At 47.8% G+C, this 26,410-nt stretch overlaps 1 protein-coding gene across 4 annotated transcripts in view; it reads left to right on the top strand.

The window, feature by feature from the left end:
* The window catches only part of ZBTB17 (zinc finger and BTB domain containing 17), a 938,938-nt gene that overhangs the window by 605,627 nt on the left and 306,901 nt on the right, over positions 1 to 26,410 (top strand). For all 4 annotated transcript variants that reach the window (XM_069611094.1, XM_069611092.1, XM_069611093.1 and 1 more), the window contains exon 11: positions 7,716 to 7,836. In XM_069611094.1, coding sequence (XP_069467195.1) covers positions 7,716 to 7,836 — 121 coding nt within the window. The remainder of the gene's footprint in view (positions 1 to 7,715; positions 7,837 to 26,410) is intronic.

Genomic DNA, 26,410 nt, shown 5'->3' with positions numbered 1-26,410 from the left:
TAAGGCCTTCGATTCAGTTAAATGGCCATGGCTGCTTGCGGCCATGGAGTGCTACGGGCTAGGGCCTAGATATGTAAGGTGGGCGAAAATATTATATAGCGAACCACTGGCTAGAGTGAAGACAGGATCTGTGATATTGGGAAGGTGGCAGCTCAGCAGGGGTACCAGACAAGGATGTCCATGGTCTCTGATGCTCTACATACTGGCCCTGAAACCCCTGGCAATATACCTGAGGCAACAATATGACACTATAGGCATTGAGGTGAAAGGGGAGCGGCACCTGATTTCCCTGTACCCAGATGACATGCTACTGTACCTGCGATTCCCAGAAGAAAATCTCCAGTACATTCTAGAAGTGATGGAGAGATACGCTGTGTTGTCCGGAATAGCAGTGATCCCCCAGAAGTCCAGTATGTTCCCATTAGAGGGTACATGGGGATTCCATTGGAGCGATTACCTGTATTGCAAGTACCATGGGCGGTTAGCACATTTCGCTATCTGGGGATAAATATATACCACACTGTGGAAGAGGAGCATAGGTGCAACACAGGAGTATCCATTAAAAACATTAAGTGCATGCAATTTTGGGCAAAACTACCCTTGGCAATGATGGGGCGGGGAGCAATGCTAAAGATGGTGGTCCTGCCAAGGCTCCTACACTATTTTGGGAACATACCTTTCCTGATTCCCAGGAAGTTCTTCACCAAACTGGATAGCATGTGTAGGGACTTTTTGTGGCATGGCACACGAAACAGAGTGGCGTTATGGAAGCTATAGAACTTCCACGACAAAGGAGGGATAAAACTGCCCAACTATTAGGTGTACTGGGTGGCAAGCCAGCTACAGTATGTCACAAAATGGCTCTCTGACGAGGAGACCTCGGAACTTAGGCTGTTTGGGCGTGATTGTGCACCATTTTATTTGAAAGAGATGATGTGGGTACCCAGGGCGTAAATGATGGGGCGCCCTAATATGATGCTACTGGGGTGGAAGATGTGGCGCAGGGCATGCCAGATGGAGAACCCATCCCCATGCTCTCCGCAGATACCATTGGTTGCATTAACGGGGACAGATGTGCAGCTACGTAGCATACTTAGGAACCACTGGGAACCGGCTGGGGTGGCAACAATGGGTGACATTTGGCGGGAGGGCTCTAGCATTACTTTTGAGGGGCTGCGAGAAGAAACTGGGTTGCACGAGGGCCAGGACATTACATATCATAGAATGGTACAGAGAATTAAGAGAACATGGCCTGAAACTGTGCTGGAAGAGGAATCAGACACCACCATAGATATGATATACAACATTGCCGAGGGGAGCCATGAGATCTCTAGACTATATGAAATGCTGATGTTTAAAGTGGGGAAGGTCACGCAGTTGAGACTAGATTGGGAAACGGAAGTAGGAGCCCCGATGGAGGACAGGATGTGGGAACGGGTGCAGGGGTATCATAAGAAGGTGTCTAGAAATGCGAGACTGAAACAGATTCAACTGTACATAACGCATAGGGCATATATGATGCCTTGGAGGATATCGAGGTTTGGAAATGCGGGACGGCAAGCATGCCCCAAGTGTGATGAGGAGAACTCGGGCATGGTGCACATGTTCTGGTCATGCCCGGTCATAGAACGCTTTTGGAGGGAAGTGAAAGGGAGACTGGAAAAAAAGGGGGTCAAGATTGTAGTGGATACAGTGTGGACCTGTCTGCTGGGGGGGTTCCCAAGGTCACAGAAGCTCAAGCATGTAGGTAAACTGAGGGAACTGGCTTATGTGCTTGCAAAAAGAATTGCCATGGGATGGAAGACGTGCCACATGCCAGATGTGGAGGTGTAGTGGAGAGATTTGCAAAAATGGGCGGAAGCGGAAACCATGGTATGGCAAGAAGCGAGTAGCACGGGGGGGAGAGAAAGAGACTGAGTCCCTGATGGCCTGGAAATCACTGATAGCCGAGCTGTTTGGGTCAATAGATGACCCGGCGGAACTTGTAGAAGAGACCGTACCACAGGTTGCAGAAGCAGAATGTTTAAAGCAGTAGACTCGTACAGGGGGGGTGGGATGAGGGAAGTAGTGACTAGAAGTTAAGAAGTATAATGAAACTGTTGGAATATGTACTGTTTGTTTGGTTTGTATTGTTTGGTTGTGTTTATAAATAAATAAAATGTTTTTTTTAAAAACGTTAGTAAAACTCCCAAGCACAGATCCACAAGCCTCCGAAAACAAATATTACATGCCTGTAATCATCTTTCTGATGCTTGTATTTGCTTATTCACATGCGCCCACCCTTCCTCCCCTCACTGAGAGTAGAAGGTACATGGACAACTTACACCTGCTTCTCTTTCCTGCAATCCAATACAAACTTCATGCATCCTCATGTCAGGAAAAAAAATCAATTTGAAGATCTTTTCTCGTGAAGGACCATGGGTACAGTGCACATCACAGTAGGGATAGTGTTATAGATGCAACGTCCCGTTTCGATTTAAAAAACATGTCATGCAATACTGTGTACCAACCACTAGATGTCTGCCTATGCAAAGCATGTGATTCTAAACAGATACATCAAAAAGACGATTACAGGTATATGGAACTTAGTGAAGAACTTCCAAGTCCATAAAAGAATTGAAAGTGATCACCACCCTTTGGTTTTGGAAACTAGTGCTCAGATGTGGGGTCTACGGCAGGCCTATCGGGGGACCCAGAGGATGGTGCAGTTATGGTAGAGGTACGTGGGCATGCTATTTGTAATATTAGGTGGGGCAAGCTTAATGGCGAGAACACCCTGCCTATGGCCTGTAGGGATATCCTTCCGGATCTGGATAAGGTAGCTCTGCTGGATCCCACTGATGTGCCTGTATTAGTATCCCTGCAGGAGAGCATAATGTTTAACCCTTGAAAGTAATTTGTGCAGTAACTGAGTCCTCAATGCCATGGTACGATAAAGAGTGTAGGCAGGCAAATGGAAGATGAATTAATGAGGCCAGACCCACAGCACTGCCCAAGACTCCAGGATTAAAACTGGCTAGAGGTGCATACCATAGGCTTTTGAGGGCAAAGAAGGGGGTATGGCACGAGGACAAGTGTACTACCATGCTTAATGCAATTGGTTGGGGTGACTCGAAGGGCTTCTGGGATGTATAGCGGGGCAAACTCGGGTGGACTACTACAGTAGTCTTTATGGTAGTGATAACACTGTGATTGCAGCAGAGTGTTCGACATTAAGAACTGTCAGTGGGGGCGCTGCCCCGCTGGTGGTATCAGGTGAAGAGGTAAAAAAAAGCACTGATTGCCAAAAGCTGGGAAATGCTCAGGGCCCTGACAGGGTCCCAGTGGATTTGTATTTGTCCGAGCAAGTGGTATGGATCCCATATTTAACAAAACTTTTGAATGCATGCTTGAATCAAAATATGGTACCCAGGTCTTGTACCAGCGCAGAACTAGTGCTGATTCACAAGAAAGGTTTGAAGGACCAGCCCTCGAATTATTGGCCTATTTCGCTGCTAGATGCAGAGGGGGGGTGGGCGTAAGATCTTTGCTAGTGCCTTACTGTTTCACCTGCAGGCTTGGGCTACAAGTAATTCGATCATTGAACATTGGCAAGCAGGGTTTTGTGAAGGGTTGAGCACCATAGATCAGAGCCTTTGGTTGTGGTTGATCATTGATAAATACGCAGTACTTGGAAAGGTTGAAGTGTATGCTGTCTTTGTGAACCTGAGAACTGCTTTTGACATCTCCGCTGTGAGGTCCTTTTGGCCTTTGGTTCCCTCCTGCCTTATTACGTGCAATACAGAGCCTGTACACTAATAAAACAGCTGTGGTTTGGTGAGGAGTGAATGGCAGGACCACTGTTAGCCTCAATGTCAAAAAGGGACTCCGCCAACGGTGTGTTTTGGCCCCCAAGTTGTTTTGTACATTCATTAATGGTGTCATCCAAGATCTGCTGGCTGTCCAGACGGATGCGCCGATGCTGTCGGGTGAAAGAATGCCGGTCCTGCTGTTGTGCAGTGTTGTTGTCTTTGACACCAGCAGGCACCCACAAGCAGCTGGGTATTTTTACATAGACAGGCAGCCATGTACGGAGCGGAGCTGTGGGGGCAGGCGAACATTCATTCATGGTCAGCGGTAGAAAATACATTTCTGAAATGTTTTCTGGGGTTGCCTGCTAGCATCGCGACAGTGCCAAAGCAGTTTGAGACTGGCATGCAGGGGATCGCACCCCCAGTTTTTTACTGGGTGCATCTTTGGTGAAATGATAATCTTGTTAAATATAGAGATGCGTTAAAGGATGTTTTGGCACAACAAGGGGGTACTTCACTGGGTGAGCGGTGCACGTTCGAAATTGTTTGAGGGAATTGGATCTTTGCTCATATTGGAGCAACCCTATTGGAATCGCCTGGCAATCTAAGGGCATTGTTAAAGAAGCAGCCCTTGCAAAAGCACAGCAGGATGTTCTCGAGAAAACTCTTGGCTCTGCGCCTTTAGCATGATATAATAGTATTAAAACTAAGGCAGGATGTGAGGAGTACTTTGACTATTTGACCCCAAAACACGAAAGAGGACTGTATATACAATTCTGCCTAGGTATTTTACCGATAGCCTGACTCAAACATAGCTGGTAGAACGCTGGATCGCAGATGTGTCCTCTGTAACAGTGCCACAGAGGATTTAAAATTTGTTTTTATTGTTATGCCTAGTTTCGATGGGAAGCGTTTTTTCAGACCTCTTTTTCGCAATCGTGGTTGTAGAACCACAGAGGAGGCTTTAAAGACATGTTTAAATTCAACCGATACACCTGATGTGTTTGCTACCTATACATTTCTCAGATGGGCATGGTGTTTACGCTTTAAAATATTACCGGAGATCCCTTGTTAACTGACTGGTTTTATTTTCAATTTTGTATCATGTCATTTTATGTGTTGATTTTAGCTATGTAGGCTTTTATGACAATTTTTTCGAAAGAAAGCTAGTTGAATTGTATATATTTGTCATACATTTTCATTATATTTTGTGTAGTGTATTTTGTTGTGTACTTGAGTCGGCTGTCCAGGAGGGTGACGCAGGATGCACACAAGACTGGGCTCAATAAGGATTGTTTGCAAACTTGCATTCATATATGTCCCCACAAATGAGGTGAAAGGTAAACCAAAAAGTCATTTTCTCATACGGGGTGACAATGTATCACCTCCCAGTGCTGATATGGACGTCCCAGGGGATCCTTCACTTGTTCTTCTTGCCTCGTTTCTCGTAAGTGAAATGCAGTTTTGTTGTCCTCCTGCTGTTGGTGTAGGCATAGTGCCTGTTTCGGGATGAGAGCCTAAGGGGCTTTGCCGCTAGTCCTCGTCACTGCCCTTCCTTTATCTCTAGAGTATTTTAATTCCTCAAGTCTTGGGGCCCCTTCACCACCACTCTGACTACTCCTCTTTTGCCCCTGGCTCTGGCCTTGTTCCGGTCCCCTCATAGCTTTCTGCCCTTTCTGGCTTGAGGCTTGCCCTCCTCCTTGCCATCTGATGTTGTTCCTTTCACTCGGGGGTCAAGTCCTAAAAATGAAAGTGGGGGGACTCGCCAACAAATGCAATGGGATGTGAGGTCGCTAGAAAATAGCATATCAAGGTGAAATATGCACATTTCATCAAATTGGCTTTGCATGACCACCCAAATTGCACAGGCCGAAAAGCATTTGCCTTTCATAAAGTCAACACCCCCACAAAACCAAGAGAGGATATTTTCTACTAATAGTGTTTTTGAAAACGTTAAAAGGTGTGCATGTTTTAAACTCCAAGAACCAATACAAATGTTTTCCCTGGGACTTGCAGTGCCGAAATGGGACATTTCATCTTTAGTTGTCTGTTATTTTTCATTAGGTTATATCATTCAGTGGTGAAGTGTCCTGCCTACAAACCTGACGACTGTGGTTCAATCCCTGTGGTCGCCTTTGATACATAAATTCAAAGAGGACATTCAATGTTTCTCATTTTAGCTTGGGGGGGGGGACGCAGTCCACCCTCTGAAAAAAGTGGGTGGACTCCGTCCCCCGTGTGTACCCTCGACTTGAGTCCTGCTTTCACTGTCTCCAACTTCTACTTTCTTCCTCGACCACTATTACTACTGTCTTCTCCCCACCTCAGCACTGCCTAATCAGTCCTCTGATCGCATTCCAACACTGTTCCTCCGCTCACCACAATCTTCTCCAAATACCCACACTGAGAAGCTGCGGTGGGGCTGGGTGCTTTTATAATGTGTTGCATCCTCACCCGGGTGGATCTTGCAGTGGGGGGGGTGCACTTGTGGTTTGTAATTGCGTGCGGCTGGGATTGGTTGTGGTCCCGGAGTGCAGCTTTGGGATCAAGGGGCTGGACTAAGCCTATACTGGACTGTCCATCCATCTTCAAAGGTTGTTCTCTTTCTCTGACACTCCCTAATGCTACCTATACTTAGCAGAGGTCTTCAGTTTTTTTACGTGTTTCTTAAAGGTTGGAAACAAACCGCTTTATGGGCATTTCATTTCTATTTTTAAAAGGATGTGCAGTGAATTAGAAACATATCTCTGGCATGTAAATTGCTTGCCCGTGAACATTGCTTTGAACATTTTCCTTGCGCTCAGCTGTGTGTTCAGGAGTCCGTGAAATAGAAATATTGTATCTGTGTTAACACAGAGTTCACTGCAAGTGCATTGAACATTGAGAAATTACTCCTTTCATGTGTCTGATGAGGTTGCAACTGTGTAAAAACACTTGCTACTATCATTGAGATTGAGCGAAGAGAAGACATTTGGCTTTAAGGGTAATGGTGTCCATATCTATATTGACGCTTTGGGTCAGCTCAGGGTGAGCTTTAGACTCTCAGTTGGGGGGTGTAATTGCTTTGGAAGGTCTGACAAGGGATTTGGCAAGGGCTTTCGGTGCTGACCTTCCCTACATGGCTGGTGGGGTGGGGACAATGCAGATCTCCAACTCTGGCCTGTGGTGGGGTGCTGACATTTTCCTTTACTGTGTAACAGAAACCAAGGTTGGGTAACAGGAGGCTACTGCCCATACCACCCCTATGCCCACCATCCAGTGGCTCGGATGGGGGGCACCCAGTCCTCAGTTCCTTGAGTCACCACCTTGAACGTCCCCAGAACTAGGCATTGGATTTTATCACAAGGCCGAACTGAACTTTTATACGAGTCCACTCTGCTCCTAAGAGTGATGCCAGAATGCTCTGTCACTTTACCAGTAAGGAGGCTTTTGGACAAGCGTTGTGGAAACCCTGTTTTTACACAGTAGGTTTGGTTTTATGAACCTCTGATGAGAGGCTTCATGGACCTCCTCACTAACAATATGCTCTTCTTTCCTTGTTGTAAACCAATTTAGTTTTCATTTTTTATTCACATACAATAAAAAACTCATTTCATTGTTTGCAGTCTCTTTATGTCCTGGTTTAATGTAAAAAAAAAATATTTTTTAAAGTTAAAGAGTCTATTGAAATCAGTTTATTGTAAAGAGATGTTACTCCTTTCAAAATGTTTTCTGTAATAACACTCCTGCAAAGAAATAGACATGTGTATATGATTTCTAATATCCCATGATGGCTAATGCTCCATGCACTGGCCAACCTTGTATACTTGGGCAGAGAAGTCTTTACCTATGCTGCTTGTTCATTTCAACATTATTTATTTTGCTTTTCCGGGCTGCTAAACAAGAGCTGTGCTTGAGCTTGTATCATTTTTTTTACTTTAACAGGTGAAAAACCCTGCCAGTGTCTGATCTGTGGGAAAGCCTTTACTCAGGCCAGCTCACTGATTGCTCATGTACGACAGCACACAGGAGAGAAGCCATATGTGTGTGAACGATGCGGCAAGAGGTAAGAACTAGGATAACCTGATTTTTCTGCACACCATTTCTACCATCTTTCTGTCCCTTTTCTTTGGCGATTAGTGCCTACATTAAAGAAGAGGATCGGCACCAAAGAAAGAGTATATGGCAACATAGTTTATTTTACTCGAGCACCAAGTTTTCTATGGTTCCATGTCATTTTTGTAAGCTGCAACAGTGCTGCCAATCTCTCTCTTGGTGTAAAAGTGATGTTTTATGTTTTCTTCACATGGGAAAACATCTGGTTTTATTTTTAATTTTATTTTTGTTTTTTGATTTCCATTATTTTCGGTGGATTTAATTTAAAAAAAAAGACAGCACCTTACGAATATTACTTATTTGCTGGAAGTTTGCTAGTACATGACTTGATTACCACGAGGAGTTGTTGAAAAGATTTTCCTGGAGCCTACGTTTCGGGTTAAATAAGAAGAATCCAGATCAAGGTTCCCAGGGCATAGATGTAGAAGTGCGTCAAGGCTATAAAAGGGAGACATGTTGTAAAAATGCACACTTACTTAATTTATGTACTGCAATTCTGGTCCTGGCTACTCTGAGCTCCCACTTTGGGGTCTCGAGAAGGCCATGACCATATATCGTACACATTTGTTTCCAAGCTTATAACACAACCTTGCTGTGGGGGTCTCACTGGCTTTGTTCCCTAAACACAAAATGGCGTCAGCATGCATCCTTCTAAAATAATCCAAAGAGCTGCCACGCGCCAGTAGTGTTACATATATGCCATGAAGGGCTTCCTGTTAGGAGAACAAGTGACAAGGTTACTTTTAGGCACCCTAGCCTGCAGGGTTCTAAACCCCATTGTTAGGAAATGTTATCTTTGCTGTTTTCTCTTCATGGACCTGTATGGAACTCACCACCTTTTTGCCGCTGTTTTATACCTATTCTGACTAGGCAAATGAAGCCTTTTTACTTCATATCCTTGCTTAGCATCTGTTTTGGGGGGACAGATCAATCTCTATAGCCATCAGTGCAGTAGAACTCTGTTCTCCTTTTTGAAATTATCTGTTTGTTTTGCACTGCACACTTTACTTTGTAGTGAAGTGCTATAGGGATGCTTGTTGTCCTTATATCTTAACTTTGTGGTTACTGGCACGTGTCCACCACTGGCTGGTGGCAGTGCACTTTTTCTACTGTTTGCTTTTATTCCCGTGGGCACTTTATGTATTTATTGTGTTTTAGTTTACATAAAGAAACTTTGCACAAGCATTAAAATACATTTCCACAATATATTATGAATGAATTGATTTAATTCAAATTTCTCCATTAGCAATACAGAAAAATAAATACAATTCACATAATTATCAAAGTTAAAATAAATGAAATTACAATATGTGCATGGCGATATATATTATAATAAAATAGGCCCCGTTCCAGACGGATCGCTACTATTGTTGAGAGTTGGGTAAGGAGAGTACAGCCTTCCAAAAAAATACCTTCCTCCAGAGTAAAGTCGTAATTAAAAAAGGTGTGATGAATCACTAAACCATTTAATATTGCCGGTACTACTTTGGCTTCGTACCTTCTTTTTTTTTTTTTTTTTTGTACCGGCCACAACAAGAATATCCCAAATCTATTATTAAAATGTTGCATTTGCACACCAAGGTTTTTGCCTTCTCTTTCCGGTGATTAATAAGTGCCATTTTACTAGGATGAGCAAGGATTTGAAAACCTAGGTATTTAAACTCATCCACTACTTCAATGTTGCTACCATTAATCCACCAGATCTGCAATTTCTTTTTGCGGCTTAAAGAGAAGAAGATCAATGTTTTTGTTTTGCTGGCATTCATTTTCAGCAGTTTTGTTTTTGTGGCATAGTCCTGGAAAGCCTTCATCAATCTTTGAAGTCCGATATATGCACAATCCATCAGAATAATATTGTCAGCATATGATATCTACAAGGTTCTGTGCCCGAGAAACATTTGCGGAGTTATAAAGGATACACCTTCAAAAACCAGCCTTAAGTCTGCCATATAAATGTTAAATGGTAAGGGTGCTAAAATACACCCCTGACGCAAGCCACCAGCAGTTGGAATTTTACCTGTAAAGTCCTCCCAATCCCCTAAATTAAATCGTACTTTCAATGCTGAATCCGAGTGTAGATGAATTAATATACATAAAAGATTGTTTGGAAAACGCATACGTTGCAACTTAGCTGACAACAGGCACTGTCGAATGCCAAAGACCAGTCAATTGTTGTGATGTAAATGCAAACAGAGGGATTTTCCCAAGTTTGTTTTTGTATGGAGTCCCATCACAACACCAGCTAGGGTTGTGCCAATTCCTGCTCTAAGTCCACCTCGTTACACAGCATCACACCATACTCTGTTGCCCATTTCGTCAACTCATTAGAGAGGGGAAAATCTTTGAATCAGCATCTACATGGGGCAATAGGCCTATCATTCATCGGTCCGTCCTATTGCCCTTTGTAAAGATCAGTATTACGTGCACCAGTCTCCAAGACTCTGGCATCTTCTTTAGAGTAATGATAGCGTTAAACAAATTGTACAATAATTTTGCCCACAAATTTAAATGCTCTTTAAAGACCAGATAGCAAAGCCTGTTCGGCCCTGGGGCCATAGAGTTACTACATTGTCGAAGTAGTTCTACATCTTCTTGGCAGATTAAAAAAAACAGTTTGATACATTCAGAGCGGGTATGTCTGCAACATTTTCCTTAGGGGAGGCATACAATTCCCTAAAATGAGTCGACCATGTAACTTCCAAAATAGGATTAGACTGTGACAATGATTGAAAATGATCTGCACTGTTCACTAGTTTGCAATAGTTGACATCAGGTTTTGAGGAGATACTAGTGAATATAATCTCTTTCAAGCTAGTGCAAACGCATAGATTTTACTTGATTTTTATGTTTTTGTTTTGTTCTTGATGGCTTCCTATTTTCTTTGCTCCATTAAGGAACTCAACTTTACTTCTCTTATGGTCCTCCACAGTGATTGTTTGAAGATCTGGATCTCTTTATTAAAATGTCAGTTCCTGGTCTTCCCCAAATTAGTTACAGATTTTTTGTAAATTAGTTGATGCTTTATGACGATTGGAAAAACCTGTGGCGTACAAATACCTACACCCATTCTAATGTCCTGCTGCTCCATGGCATTACAAATACTTAAATAAATGTACTTATTATTAAGGGAGACCAAATTGAACAGTTCTTACCACGGGGAGACCATGAGGTCATTACGACCCTTAGATAGTCCAGTTCGTCTAAGTTGCGCAATCATTTGCTGGTGATCCCTTGGTGTTCCCTAATAAACTGAACCAAGTGTTGCCAAATATGTTCAATAGTTACAATGAAATCTATCCTGGAAGTTATTACAATGCCTAGTATTTAGCATATCCTCGACTAGATAATTGTTATCATGTTCAATAAACACATTCTATTCGTTGAGACACTTTGCCCAGCTGCGTCCCCGTGCTGTTTTTTTGTGGCATCGAGATTCTTGCACTTGTGTGCCCTTGTCCTCAACCGTGCATAGTTTTCCATAATTCCCAGCACAGTCAACATTGAAATCGCCCTCAATGATAACCTCCCTGAAATGTTCTCTTTCAAACCAGGACAAGAGTATTTCCGACAATTCTTCCAGTATAATGTCACAAGATGCCTCCAAGTAGTTACAATCAATAGATACTAATCAGTAATATTCTTTTTGGCTATTTCTTAGACAAATTTGAATCACCAGAATGCCCTGCAACTCTTTATCTCATATACTAACATCCTTCTCCAGCATGGGGTCTGGCATGGATTCACATGCTCATGAATATTCCCCGTCGTCAGGCTGGGAATCCTTGGTAAAGAAAAAATCAGTATCAGTTTCGTTTCTGATCTGTCTTTCTTAGTAGTAACCAATCACTGATCTCTGGGTCATACTGCCCCCAGCCAATAACTGCCCTCTACCTAAGCCCCTCCCCTGGCAGCCATCCTCAGACTTTTACCACACGTTCAAGTGTTGGGAGTCCTCGTGTTTTAGCTCTCAAGCTTTTACTGCGTTTTCACGCTTTTTCAGGAGATTTGTCAAATTTTTTCAGTTAATCGAGCCTCAAGCTCCACCGTTTCTACTTCCGATAACGCGGACCCGTTTCGGAATTCTTCTACACCCCTCAAGGGTCAAGTTTTCGACGAGTTACGCTTCTTGGAGGATCCCAGAAGATCTGTGGCCTACCTCAACGGACATGGCCCAGGACAAGGGAAGCTCGACGCCCAGATCCAAGCTGTTCAGGAGCTGCCCAGGATGCGGATTGCAAAATGTTTTCAAGGAAGAAGAGCATTCGAGATGTCTCTACTGCCTTCATGAGGACAAGATGCACGTGGAGAAGGACTGTGCGTTCTGCAAGAACCTGTCGGAACGGACCAAGCAAGATTGTCGTTCCCGCCTCGCCGCCTGGCTGGAGAATGGCACAGCAGGTGAGAAGGCGAAGAAAAAGTCTGAGCGGTCTTCTAAGTCCTGTGAGGGCGCCCCAGTGACGGGGGCCCAACAGAAGGCCAAGCACCGCGGGCACCGGGAGCGCCGAAAGGTCGGGCTCCTCGGCTGCCAGGCAGGGCGCGACTTCCCCGGCACAATGAACCACGAGCCAGCGCTCTGGTTCGGGGAAGAGGAAGTCCGAGAACCCGGGTAAGCTTCTGGATAGGCCCCGGTCGATCACAAAGGGAGCCGAGGGGGAGCGAGGTGATGACCCTCCCCCCAAATCGAAGGCCCAGGACACACATAAGGTGGTGAGGGCCTTGATCCACCTGGCAAAGGCCTCTATCGAGGTTGTCACAGTGGCCCTGGCGAAGCCGGCAGAGGCTACGCCAGTGGAGGCAGCCTCGGGGCCCAGAGTTTCCCTGCCTCCACGGCAGGAATCCTCTTTCCAGACCATCGTTAAGACCCCCGTGAAGACCCCGGCGGAAAAAGAGGGGGGGCCGGTGGCCATTACGGACTCGGATTCAGCCTCCAAGGAGGATCCGGTGGAAGCCGTGAAAGGCCTCAACGAGAGGTTCGAGAAGGTTCGATCCCAGAGGAAGGTTCCCGCTGATATGATCGAAGATAGCGACGACGAGGGCCCAGTGGAGCAGCCATCCCATCCGTCGCAGCCATTACCCGAGCCCCAGGATAGCTCGGCGGCCATTTTGTTGGTGATCCAATCCTTATGTTCTGAGATAAGGACGAGGTTACCACGGACCCCGACAGAGGATCCAGAACCAGGCCAGTCGGGAAGCCCTCCGAACAAGCGGAGGAGAGACCACCCGCTCCGCCCTTCGTGCCCACGAGGCCTGTGGACCCCTCATCCCCCTCGTCGGACCCTCAGGAGGATACAGCGACAGATACGGACGACGACGGCGATGACATAACGGACATCCCGTCATCACCCCCCCCCCTCGGGCCTCTCCGCCCGACGAAATAGGCTATTTTCACGCCATGATAGCCAGGGCATCCGAGCTCTTCCAGCTCTGCCCTGAGGAACAGAAAAAGGAAGGTTTTCTTTACCAACGACGAGCGGCCAAGAGAAAGACGGTCCTCGAGGTGCCGTTGCTCGACGACATCTGGGACGAGGGGCTGGCTATCCTCAAGAACCCTTCCACGACACCCGCCAAGAGGGACAGGTACGAGAAGAAGTACCGGGTCCCCGATGCCGCCCACTTGTGCCTCAGGGCCTAGCCCACACCGGACTCTGTCGTCTCGGCAGCGGCCAAGAAGAAAGCAGCGGGTGCGGCGGCTTCAATTTCCACTTCCTCGCCAGACAGCGAGGGCAAGAAGTTGGAGTCATCTCGTCGGCGGCGACGACGATTAAGGCGGCCAATGCCTTAGCGATTGTGGCCCGTTACGACAGGGAGCTTTGGTTCAAGATAGCTCCTCTGCTAGACTTCCTACCGGACGACAAGAGGGCGGAGGCCCTACAGATTCTGCAGGAAGGAGAGGTGGCGTCGGATCACGCCATAACTGTGGCAACGGACATTGCCGATACCGGATTTTGCCAACTGGGCAACAGGGTTTGCCTCCGACGACGAGGATGGCTCAAGGTGACGGACTTTCGCCAGGACGTCCAGACCAGAGTGTTGGACATGCCGTTCGACGGCAACAACCTGTTTGGAAAGACGGTGGATGAGTCCCTCCAGGCCATCAAGACAGACACAGAAACAGCCCGTGCCCTAGGAGTCCTTCAGCAATGGCGGCCCTTTCGGAACTCTGGAGGCAGACAGGGAGTCTCCAAGGGATCCAGCGTGGCTCTTCTTCTTACCGCCAGGCGGCCCGCTCCTCGTCCCAGGAGGCCTACAGAGGCCGCAGTAAGCAAGGAGGGTCTCGCCGCCATCGGCAAGGAGGCCAAGGCGGCAAGGCCTCTTCCAAGCAGGACTGAACCGGCCGTATCGTCGGGCCCCCACCGAAGCACCCCGGTGGGAGGCCGGCTGGCGAAGTTCGTCAGCGTGTGGGAGTCCATCTCCACCGGCCGTTGGGTGCTGGACACCCTGGCACGCGGACACTCGCTTCACATCCCTCAACTGCTGTTGGAGGTAAGGGTGATGCTCAAGAAGGGTGCCATCGAGCTCGTCCCCAAGAGGCTCCGGAGTATACTCAAGATACTTCCTCGTCAGAAAGAAGACAGGCGGTTGGCGCCCCATCCTGGACCTGCGTCGGTTGAACAGGTACATCAAGGCACAGAAATTCAGGATGGTCACCCTCCAGCACGTGCTGGGACAGCTGGAGGAGGGCGCCTTCCTATCGTCACTGGACCTGGAGGATGCTTACTTCCACATCCCCATTTTAAAAGGACACAAAGTTCCTCAGATTCGTAGTCCAGGGGCGTGACTACCAGTTCAGAGCCCTGCCGTTCGGATTAAAGTCTGCACCCAGGGTATTCACCAAGTGCCTCGCACCTATGGCGGCGCGGCTGCGCCTGCAAGGGATCCACGTCTACCCCTACCTGGACGACTGGCTAATCCGTACAAGGTCAAGAGAACTCGCCGTCGAACACACAGCGAGGACCGTCCGCCTGCTCACGGAGCTGGGATTCGCCATCAACTACCCCAAATCCCATCTGGTCCCGTCGCAGGTGGCACTGTTTCTGGGAGAGAAGCTCCATACAGTGAAGCGACTGGCATCTCCATCGGAAGAAAGGACGAAGGCCATTTTGGGCAAGGTGCAGCGCCTGTTAGCCACGGATGTGGCCAGAGTGAGGTCCATCAAGTCCCTCCTCGGGATGATGTCCTCATGTATCTACCTTGTCCCCCTTTGCAGACTTCGGATGCGTCCGCTACAAGAGTTGTGGATTCAAGCGGCGGGCAGATTCGAAGACAGGATCCCGCTCGACGAGGAGTTCCGTCGTGCGATTCTATGGTGGGGTGCCCGGGCACACCTCGCGGCAGGCCCCGGCGTATCAGGACACGGTAACAACGGACGCCTCCCTGGAGGGATGGGGGGCCCACACCGGAGATCTTCACGCAAGAGACCTCTGGCTCCCAGAGGAGAGGTCTCTTCACATCAACATCCTGGAGCTACGAGCTGTGTTCTGGGCGCTCAAATCGTTCCTTCCGTCCCTCAAGGACAAAGTGGTGAGGATCTTCACCGACAACACCACCACAATGTTCTACATCTGGAAGCAGGGAGGCACCAGATCCCCAGCCCTATCCAAGGAGGCCCAGGATCTGTGGCACTGGGCCGTCGCCCAGGGGATGTTTCTGGTTCCCTTCCACCTGGCAGGAATAAAAAACACCATTGCCGACTCACTCAGCAGGGAGCTGCGCTTGTGCCACGAGTGGGAACTAGGCCAAGACCAGGTGGATCAGCTCTTTCAAAGGTGGGGCAAACCCCAGATCGACCTTTTGCCGAGGAACTCCAAGCGCCAGAGGTTCGCCGGCAGGTTCGCACAACCGAGGAGCATGGGCGATGCTTTCTTGTTCCCTTGGGACGGCCTGTTCCTGTACGCATTCCCTTCGTTGCCGTTGCTGCTCCGTCTCATCAACCAGCTCAAGAGGTCCAGGTGCAGGATGATCCTTGTCGCACTGGCGTGGCCGAGACAGATCTGGTTCCCGGACCTTCTGGACTTGTCAGCGTCCCCACCTATCAAGCTGGCGACGGACGCGGATCTTCTCTCCGGAGAAGGAGGCGCCATTCTCCATCACGACCCGGAGTCGCTGAACTTGCAGGCTTGGCTACTGCAGTACTAGAGTTTGGAGGATACAATATCCCGGCTGACTGCAGAGAGGTTCTTGCAAAAGCCAGGGTGTCCTCAACTCGCAAATGCTATGAACATAAGTGGAAGAGGTTCTCTGTCTGGTGCCATGCACAGAAGATTAACCCTCTATGGATTACGGCCCCTCAAGTATTGCCGTAACTACTGTCGCTGGCCAAAGCTGGACTGGCTCACGCCTCCATCAAGATACATCTGGCTGCCATTTCCTGATACACCAGAACTACAAGACAGGCGTCCTTGTGGTCTCATCGCCTGGTGAAGGAATTTATGAAGGGACTATTCCGATCGTTCCCGCCGGTGAAGGCCCTTGCCCCAGCGTGGGAGCTCAAAGTGGTGCTGACCTGGCTCATAGGGGCCCCATTCCAGGCTATGCATTTGGCGCCGTTGAAGTTCCTGTCGTGGAAGATAGCATTCCTTATGGCCATAACCTCCGCACGACGAGTGGGAGAGATCCAGGCCCTATCTTGCAAGCCTCCATACTTGACTTTTCACGACACAAGGGTGGTGCTGAGGACGCACCCCTCATTTATGCCCAAGGTGCCATCGGACTTCCACCTCAACGAGCCCGTGGTGTTACCAGTTTTATTCCTGTCGCCTTCGTCTCTGGCCGAGAGGACTTTGCACTCGCTGGATGTGGCTAGAGCGCTGAAGTTCTACGTGGTCTGCACGAAGAGTTTTCGGAAAACATCACAGCTGTTTGTGAACTTTGGACCTGTGAATCAAGGGAAGGCTCTCTCAAAGGCTTCCATTTCCAGATGGCTCTCTGGCTGCATCATGCACTGTCACCGGTTGGCAAACCGACCGCTGCCCTGCCGTCCGAGCGCCCATTCGACCAGAGCAATCGCTGCTACCACAGCGTTCCTGTCTGGTGTACCCCTGCTGGACATCTGCAGGGCTGCTACGTGGAGGTCGACGCACACCTTCACAAGATTCTACTGCGTCGATCGGGACTCCAGGGAGGAGTCCAGGGTCAGCCAAGCAGTGTTGCGCAACCTGTTCGCTTAAGGTGAGCCTGGTGAGGAGGTAAGAGATGCTTAATGTTGAGTTGTTGTATTGCTTAATGTTGAGCCTGTTGCCACCTCCCGTAGTTGTGCATGTGTGTACTGCTATGTATTCTTATATTCATGAGCATGTGAATCCATGCCAGACCCCATGCTGGAGAAGGAACAAGTTACTTACCTGTAACTGTTGTTCTCCAGCATGGGTCTGGCATGGATTCACATGCGAACCCTCCCTCCTTCCCCTCTGCGGCTCTTCACTTGGTCGTACTGCCACTTTACGTGCTACCAAATCTGAGGATGGCAGCCAGGGGAGGGGCTTACGTAGAGGGCAGTCATTGGCTGGGGGCAGTATGACCCAGAGATCAGGGATTGGTTACTACTAAGAAAGACAGATCAGAAACGAAACTGATACTGATTTTTTCTTTACCGAGGATTCCCGGCCTGACGACGGGGAATATTCATGAGCATGTGAATCCATGCCAGACCCCATGCTGGAGAACAACAGTTACAGGTAAGTAACTTGTTCCATCTCAGTGTCACCGTTTCCCCTGGAACTGACTTCAATCTTCATCTACTTCCGATTGTTCGTCTCTGTCTGTTCTTTTTTGTTCTATGTGCGCTGTGAGGCCTGAGAGCGATTTGGCGGTATACCAAGAATTAAAATAAATAAAATATAAACCTTCGAGTTGTCACCATTGAGAGATACATCAAGCATTCTGCTCTTGCCGCTGGTATTTCAGTTGCTATGAACGTTCTGGGGGCACTCCTGGCATAGGGAATTAATGAGCAGACCTAACCGCTCTCACCGGTGGTTTCCTTACCTACTTTTGTCATGTTTTTGGACCACATGTTGTTAGACACTTGAGCAGTGTAGGTGAGATAAATGTCTACCCCTTTCATGTCTGTGTAAACACTGTGCTTAGCTCTCCTTACCGTATCAGCAGTGCTCCCCCATCCACCTGACATGGTCGTTCCACCGGCTTGGTTTGGGGGACTGTTAGTAGAGGATACAGCGGTAGCACTAGCAACAAAGGAGATTTCCAAAATCTATACCCGACAATACCGCTAGGAATAATCCTAAACAGGATAGCTATATTCTTTATTATTTCACTCATTTTTGCCTGTGCTGGTAGTCCTTGCAGCATGAAGATATAGTTGCCCACCTGAAATGTGCGAAGAAATGCGTTATTGTTTTAGTATTGTAAATAACCTTTTAAGCCCCGTGGACCAAATAATCATTTATTGCAAATACGAACACTTCTTCCCACACTGCCCTAAATGATGGGTCTCTCAGTGTGGCGAGGATAGGAGGATCGCTGTGTTCGAGCTGTGGGTATGTTTCGGCAAAATATTCTATAAAGGCAAGATGATCTACTCGGGGGGGATCGTGCTCGGAACCTACTGGGTCTTCTTACAGTATGGACAAATTGGTTTGAGAAAGTATCTGGGTGGTGGGCAGCATGAACAGTTATCAACAATTATATTGGCTTTCGCGTTGCAGGTTTGCACAGAATAAAATAACAGACCGTGTACCCTCACTCTAAGTTAATGAGCAGTCTAGTCCCTAACTCTGCTGCCCGTGAGCAAGTAACCATTGGGTGTCCTCCACTCAGCAGTGTAAGTTCAGAATCCGCTTGCAGCTCCTCTAGCAGCTGAACGTTGGCCCTGTTGAACTCCTTGCCAGGTGAGGCTGCTGATTTGTAGGGCTTGATGTCTGAGAGGTGGTTCCAGACCGACTTCCCCTCTAGCTTAACAGCACGGTCTGCCACCTTTTCTACAATGCGAGGACCTGTAAATCGGGGTGCATTCCAGCATCTGACAAAGTTCCTTAGCAGCACGATGTCCCCTACGTTCACTGGATTTTTAAGTCCAGCGTCTTGTGGTGCGTTGTCGCAGTTGCTTTCTCTGTTGTCTTCTGGGCCACCCCCACGGAATAGTTGTATCTGGCGAGAGATAAGAGGCACTAGCAATCAAGGAAGGAATGTATTCGTACATCTCTTGCCCTAACACAGCTGCACTATTCTCAGTTTTTTAGTGCTCTAATGGGAGGTGCCTGCGTCATCCTGTCACCACCTCATGGTGCGTTAAAAATGGTGGTCGAACCCAGGCTTATTGCGCGGTGCGAACAATGTGAGAAGCAAGCAGTGCAGCCAATTTTTCTTTGTGCTCTGTGTTTTGGCTATGGCCTCCTTCGGAGACCGTTCAAACGTTCACACATCCCATTTTCTTGCAGATGGTATGCACAGGCAAGTTTATGTTGCATGACCAGCAGCGTGGTGATGTGCTGGAACATCTCATTGGCGAAGTGAGGGCCATTGTCAGACCACAGGACCTCACACACGCCCCATCTTGGGAATACTTCCCTGACTAAATCTTGGCCGCCCTGAGAGCTTCGGCATGTGAACAGGGTCCGGCCATCGATCCACCTGGAAAATGGGCACACAACCACCATCATGTAGCAGTACCCTTGACACATTTGGATTATGTCAACGTAGTCAACATGTAAATGCTGAAATGGCCTTAATGGTCAAGTTATGGCTCCTCTCACAACTCTTAATGTAGGCCCTGCTGTAAACTGTTTACATACCAGACAATTGCTTACACATTCAGCCATGTGTTCCGCCAACTTAGGACAGAACCATGTTTCGCCAATGCAGGCAGCAATGACCTCTTCCTCAGTATGTGTTGGATGGTACAGTTGGGTCAGTGCGATGTTGAGTAATTCTAGTGGCATGACCACTTTCCCTGTGTTATTCTGCTGCCATAGGGAATCTGTGGGGGACATGGTACATCCCCTTTTAATCCACAACACTTCCTCTTCCCAGGGTGCACTTCCCTGCATTTCCATTATCTGGTTTCTGGCAGTGCATTGTATCCTTCCTTCAGTACCATGTTCCTGACACCCTCCCACGCATATGATGCTGCTTCCATCTCGAATAGCTCTCCAAAATATGCTGCGCATTTTGCCTCAGTCTGCTGCTTTGTTCCTCCTTGAGATAGGATCTTCCCCTCTAGTGTGTGCTTGACACTTCACTATGATTATCCGTGCTCTGTAATCAATTACTTTGATCAGTCTGCCAATAGAAGTGCATGCTGTACTGGTGTCAGGTCTGCCCTTCTGACCCTCTCTTTGTCCATCATGCCAGTCCTGAGTGTACCATTGATGTCACATAAGCTGAGTCAAGTATACTGTCACTGCCTTGTCTCTACTGTGCTCCAATGCAAGTATTAGGGCCACTAGTTCTGCTGCTTTTGCTGAATAATGGGATGGTAATCGTGCACTTGCCACTACCTCACTCGTCCCATCTTCCTTCAATCTCACCACTGCAGTGCCTGTATGCCTTACCCCATCTGTCTGGTCAATAGTTGAAGACACTTCAATTTCTCCAGCATTGGATCTTTCATGGATTAACATGCTATAATGTTCACTGTCGTCAGTCTGGGAAACCCTAGTTACTTTGACTTAGTAATCTTCCTATGGAAAAACGTCCTTGATTGTCCCATCAACATTGTTGTGGGTGCTCTTGGTACCCACCAATGGGACGCCGAGTTTATAGCTCCACCCCAGCAGCTTCACCTCAGATTTCATCTACCGAGCTGTTGGGATTCCTCGGGTTTCTCTCCTGAGAGAAAATTAAATTTCATTGAAAAATTTACTTTTTCTTCAAATTTCATCTTCCGGTACAACCAACGTCGAAATACATTTGTTTTCAGTTCCAATCATGGAAACTTCAGGACCTAAAAGTCCTTATTTAGGCCGTGTGACACCTGTGGCCTAAAAAACGTTTCAGTGGGACAGGCACACAGAATGTCTTTACTGCCTATACCCGAACCATTCCGCTGACGGCTGTGACATCTGCCAGGGTTTCTCACAAAAGACCCTTAAGGACAGGAACCAACACCTAATTTGCTGGCTCAGTGAAGGAGCCTATCCGGCGTCTGAGGTTGGCTCGTCATGTTGTGGGAGAGCCTCCGTTCCCTCTGACAAGAGGTCACCGTCAACATCTGAGCAGTCGGTGACAAAGAAACAAAAGACAGGTGAGGCAAAATCATCCACTGGGCACGATAAAGCCAAACACTCTTTACCTGTAAAGAAACAACCACATAGTGGTGAAAAGTCCCATTCCGGGTCCAAACATTCTTCCAAGGGTCCATTGTCGAAGTCACCGTCGGACAAACTGAGGGAGAAGGGCTCACACCCATTGTCAAAATCCACTGACCCATCCAGGAAATCTCTTCTGTCGACGGACGAACACAGAGCCAAATCAGCTACGACATCCTCCTCGACCTCGTCGTTGAAAAAGTCTACCTCGACGAGTGACAAACTACTCATCGTCGCAATCTCAAAGATCCTCCTCCGGCCATAAGTCGTCATCGAGACACCTGTCAACGGCCAAATCGTCGTCGAATTCTACTCCGATGAAAACACCATCGACGACGGCATCGACCACGACGACTGCATCTACGTCAGGGTCTATGGCTCGTCTCTCGCTGACGACCACTTTGACCAAAAAGTAGTAGTCTGCTGAAAAGCCTATGTGCCCGTCGACCACCAAGTCAGAGATTTCGGAACTACTGACGGAAGGCAATATATTGTCCCCTAAGGGTATTTTAAAAACCCCAACTGGGACCACGATGCAGCACGACCAGGCTCCCCTGGGAATCTCTCCTATGGAGTACCCAGTTATCATGCCAGAAGACATTTTGCAGCATGAGATTACCTCTGATTTTGAGCCTTCACCATATGAATGTCAAGGTGTCTTTGAATCCGATCCTGAAGAAGGAACTTCTGATCCTCCTATCCAGGGACCATCTAGAGAGGAAAACACACCTCTAAAGCGTCAAACACCTACTCTGCCACCAACATCTGCAGGAATAGGCGGTATGCAGACACAATACCCCCTTATAAACCCACAATCCCTGCTGTCCCTGCAGGTCCTTACAACACTGCCGTCTGTTAGGTCAGCTTGACACCAGGCTTCCGCTTCCTCGAGCTCAAGCAATACAACCTTATGGAGAACCAACCTATCCCTGTACAGACCAGGGCATACACCCTAGGATTCTAGCACCTCCTAGACCTCCACGTACATTCAGTCCACATAGGAGAGACCATGAAGAAGGGGAATTGATCAACACAGACCAGGACACTGGTCCGAGGGATACAAGTTCCACCGCCACCTCATCTCCACTGAGAGCCAGCACATGGGACACGGATCCTGACCAAGATGCACCGGGTAGCACGGCTCAACCTTCGCCTCCGGACGATATCGGGGCATTTCACTACATGATGTCTAAGGCATGCCAGGAGTTTGCTCTAATTCCGGATGAGGAGAAGAGAGATTCTTTCCTCTTCGACCATATGGGTAAACGCAGGAAGGCAGTCTTTTCCATTCTGGATCGTGTGTGGCAGGAGGGCCTCTGTACTATGAAACATCCTTTTACGGAGCCAGCGGTTAAAGGAAGGTTGGAGAAGAAGTTTAAGGCTCCCGATACTCCCCCGAAATGCCTCACTTCTCAACCTGCTCCAGAGTAGGTGGTCTCAGCGTCAGAAAGCCGCAAGGCTCAAACACAGCATTAGTGTACCACTCCGCCAGACAACAAAACAGAAAATCGATGCCTTTTGTAAAGAAGGTTCTCACCATTGGGGCAACAACTGTTAAAGCAGCCAAATCCTTGGCAATAGTCGCTCGGTATGATCGAGAGATGTGGCACCGTCTGGCTCCTTTATTGGAACACTTGCCAGGACAGCAGAGAAAAGAGGCCATGATGCTGGTACGTGAAGGAGAGGAAGCCTCGAATCACAGCATCAACATCGCTGTAGACCTTGCTGAAACAGGGTTCACGCAGATCGGCAATAGCGTAGTCCTTAGGCACCAAGCATGGCTACGTTGCACTGATTTTCACCAAGAAGTACAACACAAGGTCATTGATATGCCATGTGAAGGGGAAAATCTGTATGGGGACAAAATTGATGAGGACCCTTAAAGCCATCATGGCTGACTCGGACACGGCTAGGTCTCTCACAGCCGTTCAGAGCAGGAGGTCCTATGGCTCCTTTCGAGGAGCCTCAGGCAACGCACGATTCTCAGCCTCCAGAGACAACAAGAACTATGGTAGGCCCGGATATTATTCTCAGGGCTACTAGCAGAATTATCAATCCTCCCAGCGCAACAGAGAATACCAAGGTCAGTGAAAGTGCGGATCTGCCACCCCCCAGAGAGTTAGGCAAAATAAGGCGCAGCAATGGCTGGGGCAGTCAGGTGGGGGTAAATGTGTGTTCTACCTCGACGAAAGGCAAACAATAACGAACGTCAGGTGGGTGCTAGATGCAGTCCAGTAGGGCCACTTGTTGGAGTTCAGGCGCCCACATATTCTGATAACCCCTACAAAGATATCTCACTCATCAGGTTTTACAGCACAAGATACGTCAAATGCTAAGAAAATGAGAAATCAAAACAGTTCCTCCCTCAGCAAGAGGAAAGGGAGTATACTCCAGGTACTTCATTGTCAAAAAACCAGACTGGAAGTGGCACCCTATTCTGGATTTACGAAGACTAAACAAGAACATCAAAAATTCAAAATGGTAACACTCCAGGAGGTCATAAAAGCCGTTCAACCCCAGGAATTCCTTGCGGCCTTAGATCTCAAGGATGCATACTTCCATTTGCCAATACAGCCAAGGCACCAAAAGGATCTCAGATTCATAGTCGGCGAAAACCATTATCAATTTCCGGTACTGCCTTTTGGCCTGAAATCAGCACCTAGAACATTCACAAAGTGCCTGGCACCGGTAGCTACCTTCCTCCGGAAACAGGACCACCACGTCTACCCGTACTTGGACGATCGGCTAGTTCGAGGTTCAACGTATCAACAAGCCTTATCTTCTCTCAACCAAACAGAGACGCTGCTCCAACAATTGGGCTTTACAATCAACTATACAAAATCCTGTACAGTTCGATCAAGGAGTTTGGTTTTCCTGGGTGCACACTTCCTTACAGGCCACAGTCTGGTCAAACCTTCTGCAGAAAGAATCAAAAGATTGATAACTCTTGCTAACTCATTCACACCATACAAGGTAGTCGCGGTCCGTGCATAAATGGTTCTTCTTGGGACCATGTCCTTTTGCATTCCGCTTATTCCCCACTGCCGGCTGCACATGCGGCCAGTGCAAACGTTTCTTGCTACCAGATGGTCCCAAATCCGGGGTTCCTGGCCAGACAAAGCAATCATCTCACTGACTCTGTTAAACACACTGAAATGGTGGACGTAGCGCTGAAACATCGGGAAACGAATGCCACTGATGGAGCCAAATTACCATCTTACCATTGTAACTGATGCCTCCCAGGCGGGATGGGGCACTCATTAGGACAAGCACCAAGTCAAAGGCCTATTGTCCCCCGAGGAAGCCGTCCTACACATCAATGTACTGGAATTACAGGCAGTGCACTGGGCTCTAAAATCCTTTCTTCCTCTAATCGAGAATTTGGTGGTGTGCGTCCTCACTGACAACACGACCACAATGTTTTATCTACGAAAGCAAGGTGGAACGCAATGAAACACCTTGTCCCAGGAAGCACAGACCATCTGGCATTGGGCCTTTCGGCACAACATTCTACTTCAGATCTTCCACCTGGCGGGGATTCAGCACAAGCAAGCAGACACCCTCAGCAGGGACTCCTCGCAGACACACGAGTGGCAACTGCACAGCATCCAGATAGCCAACATTTTCTCAAGGTGGGGTCATCCTCCTCTAGACCTATTCGCCCAGCCCCAACAACAAGCAGTGCCAGAAATTTGCCAGCAGGATTCTGCATCCTGACTCTTGGGGGGCTTGGGTGGGGGGAGGTATGGGGGTGCATTTTCGTTCCCTTGGAACAGCATGTTTGCGTACGCGTTCCATCCGTTTCCTCTCATCAGGAAAACGATGCAGATGATACACAAGGGTTGTTGCAGAATAATCCTGGTAGCCCCGTACTGGCCCAGGCTGACCTGGTTCTCGGATCTCCTTCAATTGTCAGCGGCCAATCCAATTCATCTAGGATCTCATGCCAGTCTTCTATCCCAGAACAAAGGGATGATCTTTCATCACGACCCAGGCTCTCTCAAGATAACAGCGTGGCTCCTAACCACTCTAAATTCGGTCATTTGAATATCCCTCAGGACTGCTGGCGCATTCTAGCAGCAGCTAGAGCTCCTTCTACCAACATTTCCTATAGCTGTAAATAGAAAAGATTCTGTGCATGATGTGCCCAGCAGCCTAACCTGAAGCCACTAGCTTTAACACCTTGTCGGATCATTCCTTAGCTGCTAAAGTTAGCTACAGAGAGTCTAGCGTTCTCTTACATCAAAGTGCACTTATCAGCAATCTCCAGGTTTACACAGAAAAGATCTGCTCCTCTCTGCAGTGACAGGCTAATCAAACACTTCTTAAAAGGCCTTTTACGTACCTTCCTGCCAAAGAAAAGGATTCCACCTGTATGGAGCCTGAACATGGTCCCGTCAGGGCTTATGAAGCCTCCATTCGAACCTTTGTCGACAACCCACATCAAATGTATAACTTGGAAGGTGGCTTTTTTAGTGGCCATTACGTCTTCTAAACATGTATCAGAGCTCCAAGCCTTGGTAGTCGACCCTCCGTATCTACGGTTGAAGAGAGACAAAGTGGTTATTTCCACGAATACTCATTTCATCCCTAAAGTACCTTCAGAGTTTCATATAACTGCTACCATAACTCTACCCACATTCTTTCAAAATGCCGCTTCACCAGCTGAGAAGGCCCTGCACTCTCTGGATGTCAAAAGGTCATTGAAATATATTATTTGGATCGCACAAAACCTTTCAGATCGACTAAGCAGCTGTTTGTTGCCTTTGGTCCATCCAACAAGGGAAAATCCATATCAAAACAGGGATTTCAAGATTAGTTTCATCCACAATCTCCTTCTGCCACTCTAAGGTCAACAGGCTGTTACAATCGGCCCCTAGAGTGTACTCCACTAGAGCCACAGTTGCCTCAGCGGCTCTCTGGTCTGGGGTACCCATCAGACATTTGCCAAGCAGCAACATGAGCAGTGCCCCACATTTCTACCACGCACTGCTGCTTACACCAGCAACACACTGAAGATGTGCAGATGGGATGGGCAGTCCTTCAACGGCTGTTCCAGTAAGGTAAGCCCTGCAGCTTCCGGGGTTGGTTCCTTTCTCTACTTGAGTATGTATTCTTCTTGCATTTACGCAGACCATTTTAAAGTACCTAATCTGTGTTTGCCTGGTTTCGACCTCCTAACATTTATACTGCTACAAAATCTATTCACAGCACGTGAATCCATGAAAGATCCAATGCTGGAGAAGGGAGTAGTCTCTT

Source organism: Ambystoma mexicanum, chromosome 8 (genome assembly GCF_040938575.1).
Source record: "Ambystoma mexicanum isolate Mex_15411 chromosome 8, UKY_AmexF1_1, whole genome shotgun sequence".
NCBI lineage: Eukaryota > Metazoa > Chordata > Amphibia > Caudata > Ambystomatidae > Ambystoma > Ambystoma mexicanum.
The sequence above is the reverse complement of the archived record's forward strand: the minus strand, read 5'-3'. Positions and strand labels throughout refer to the sequence as shown.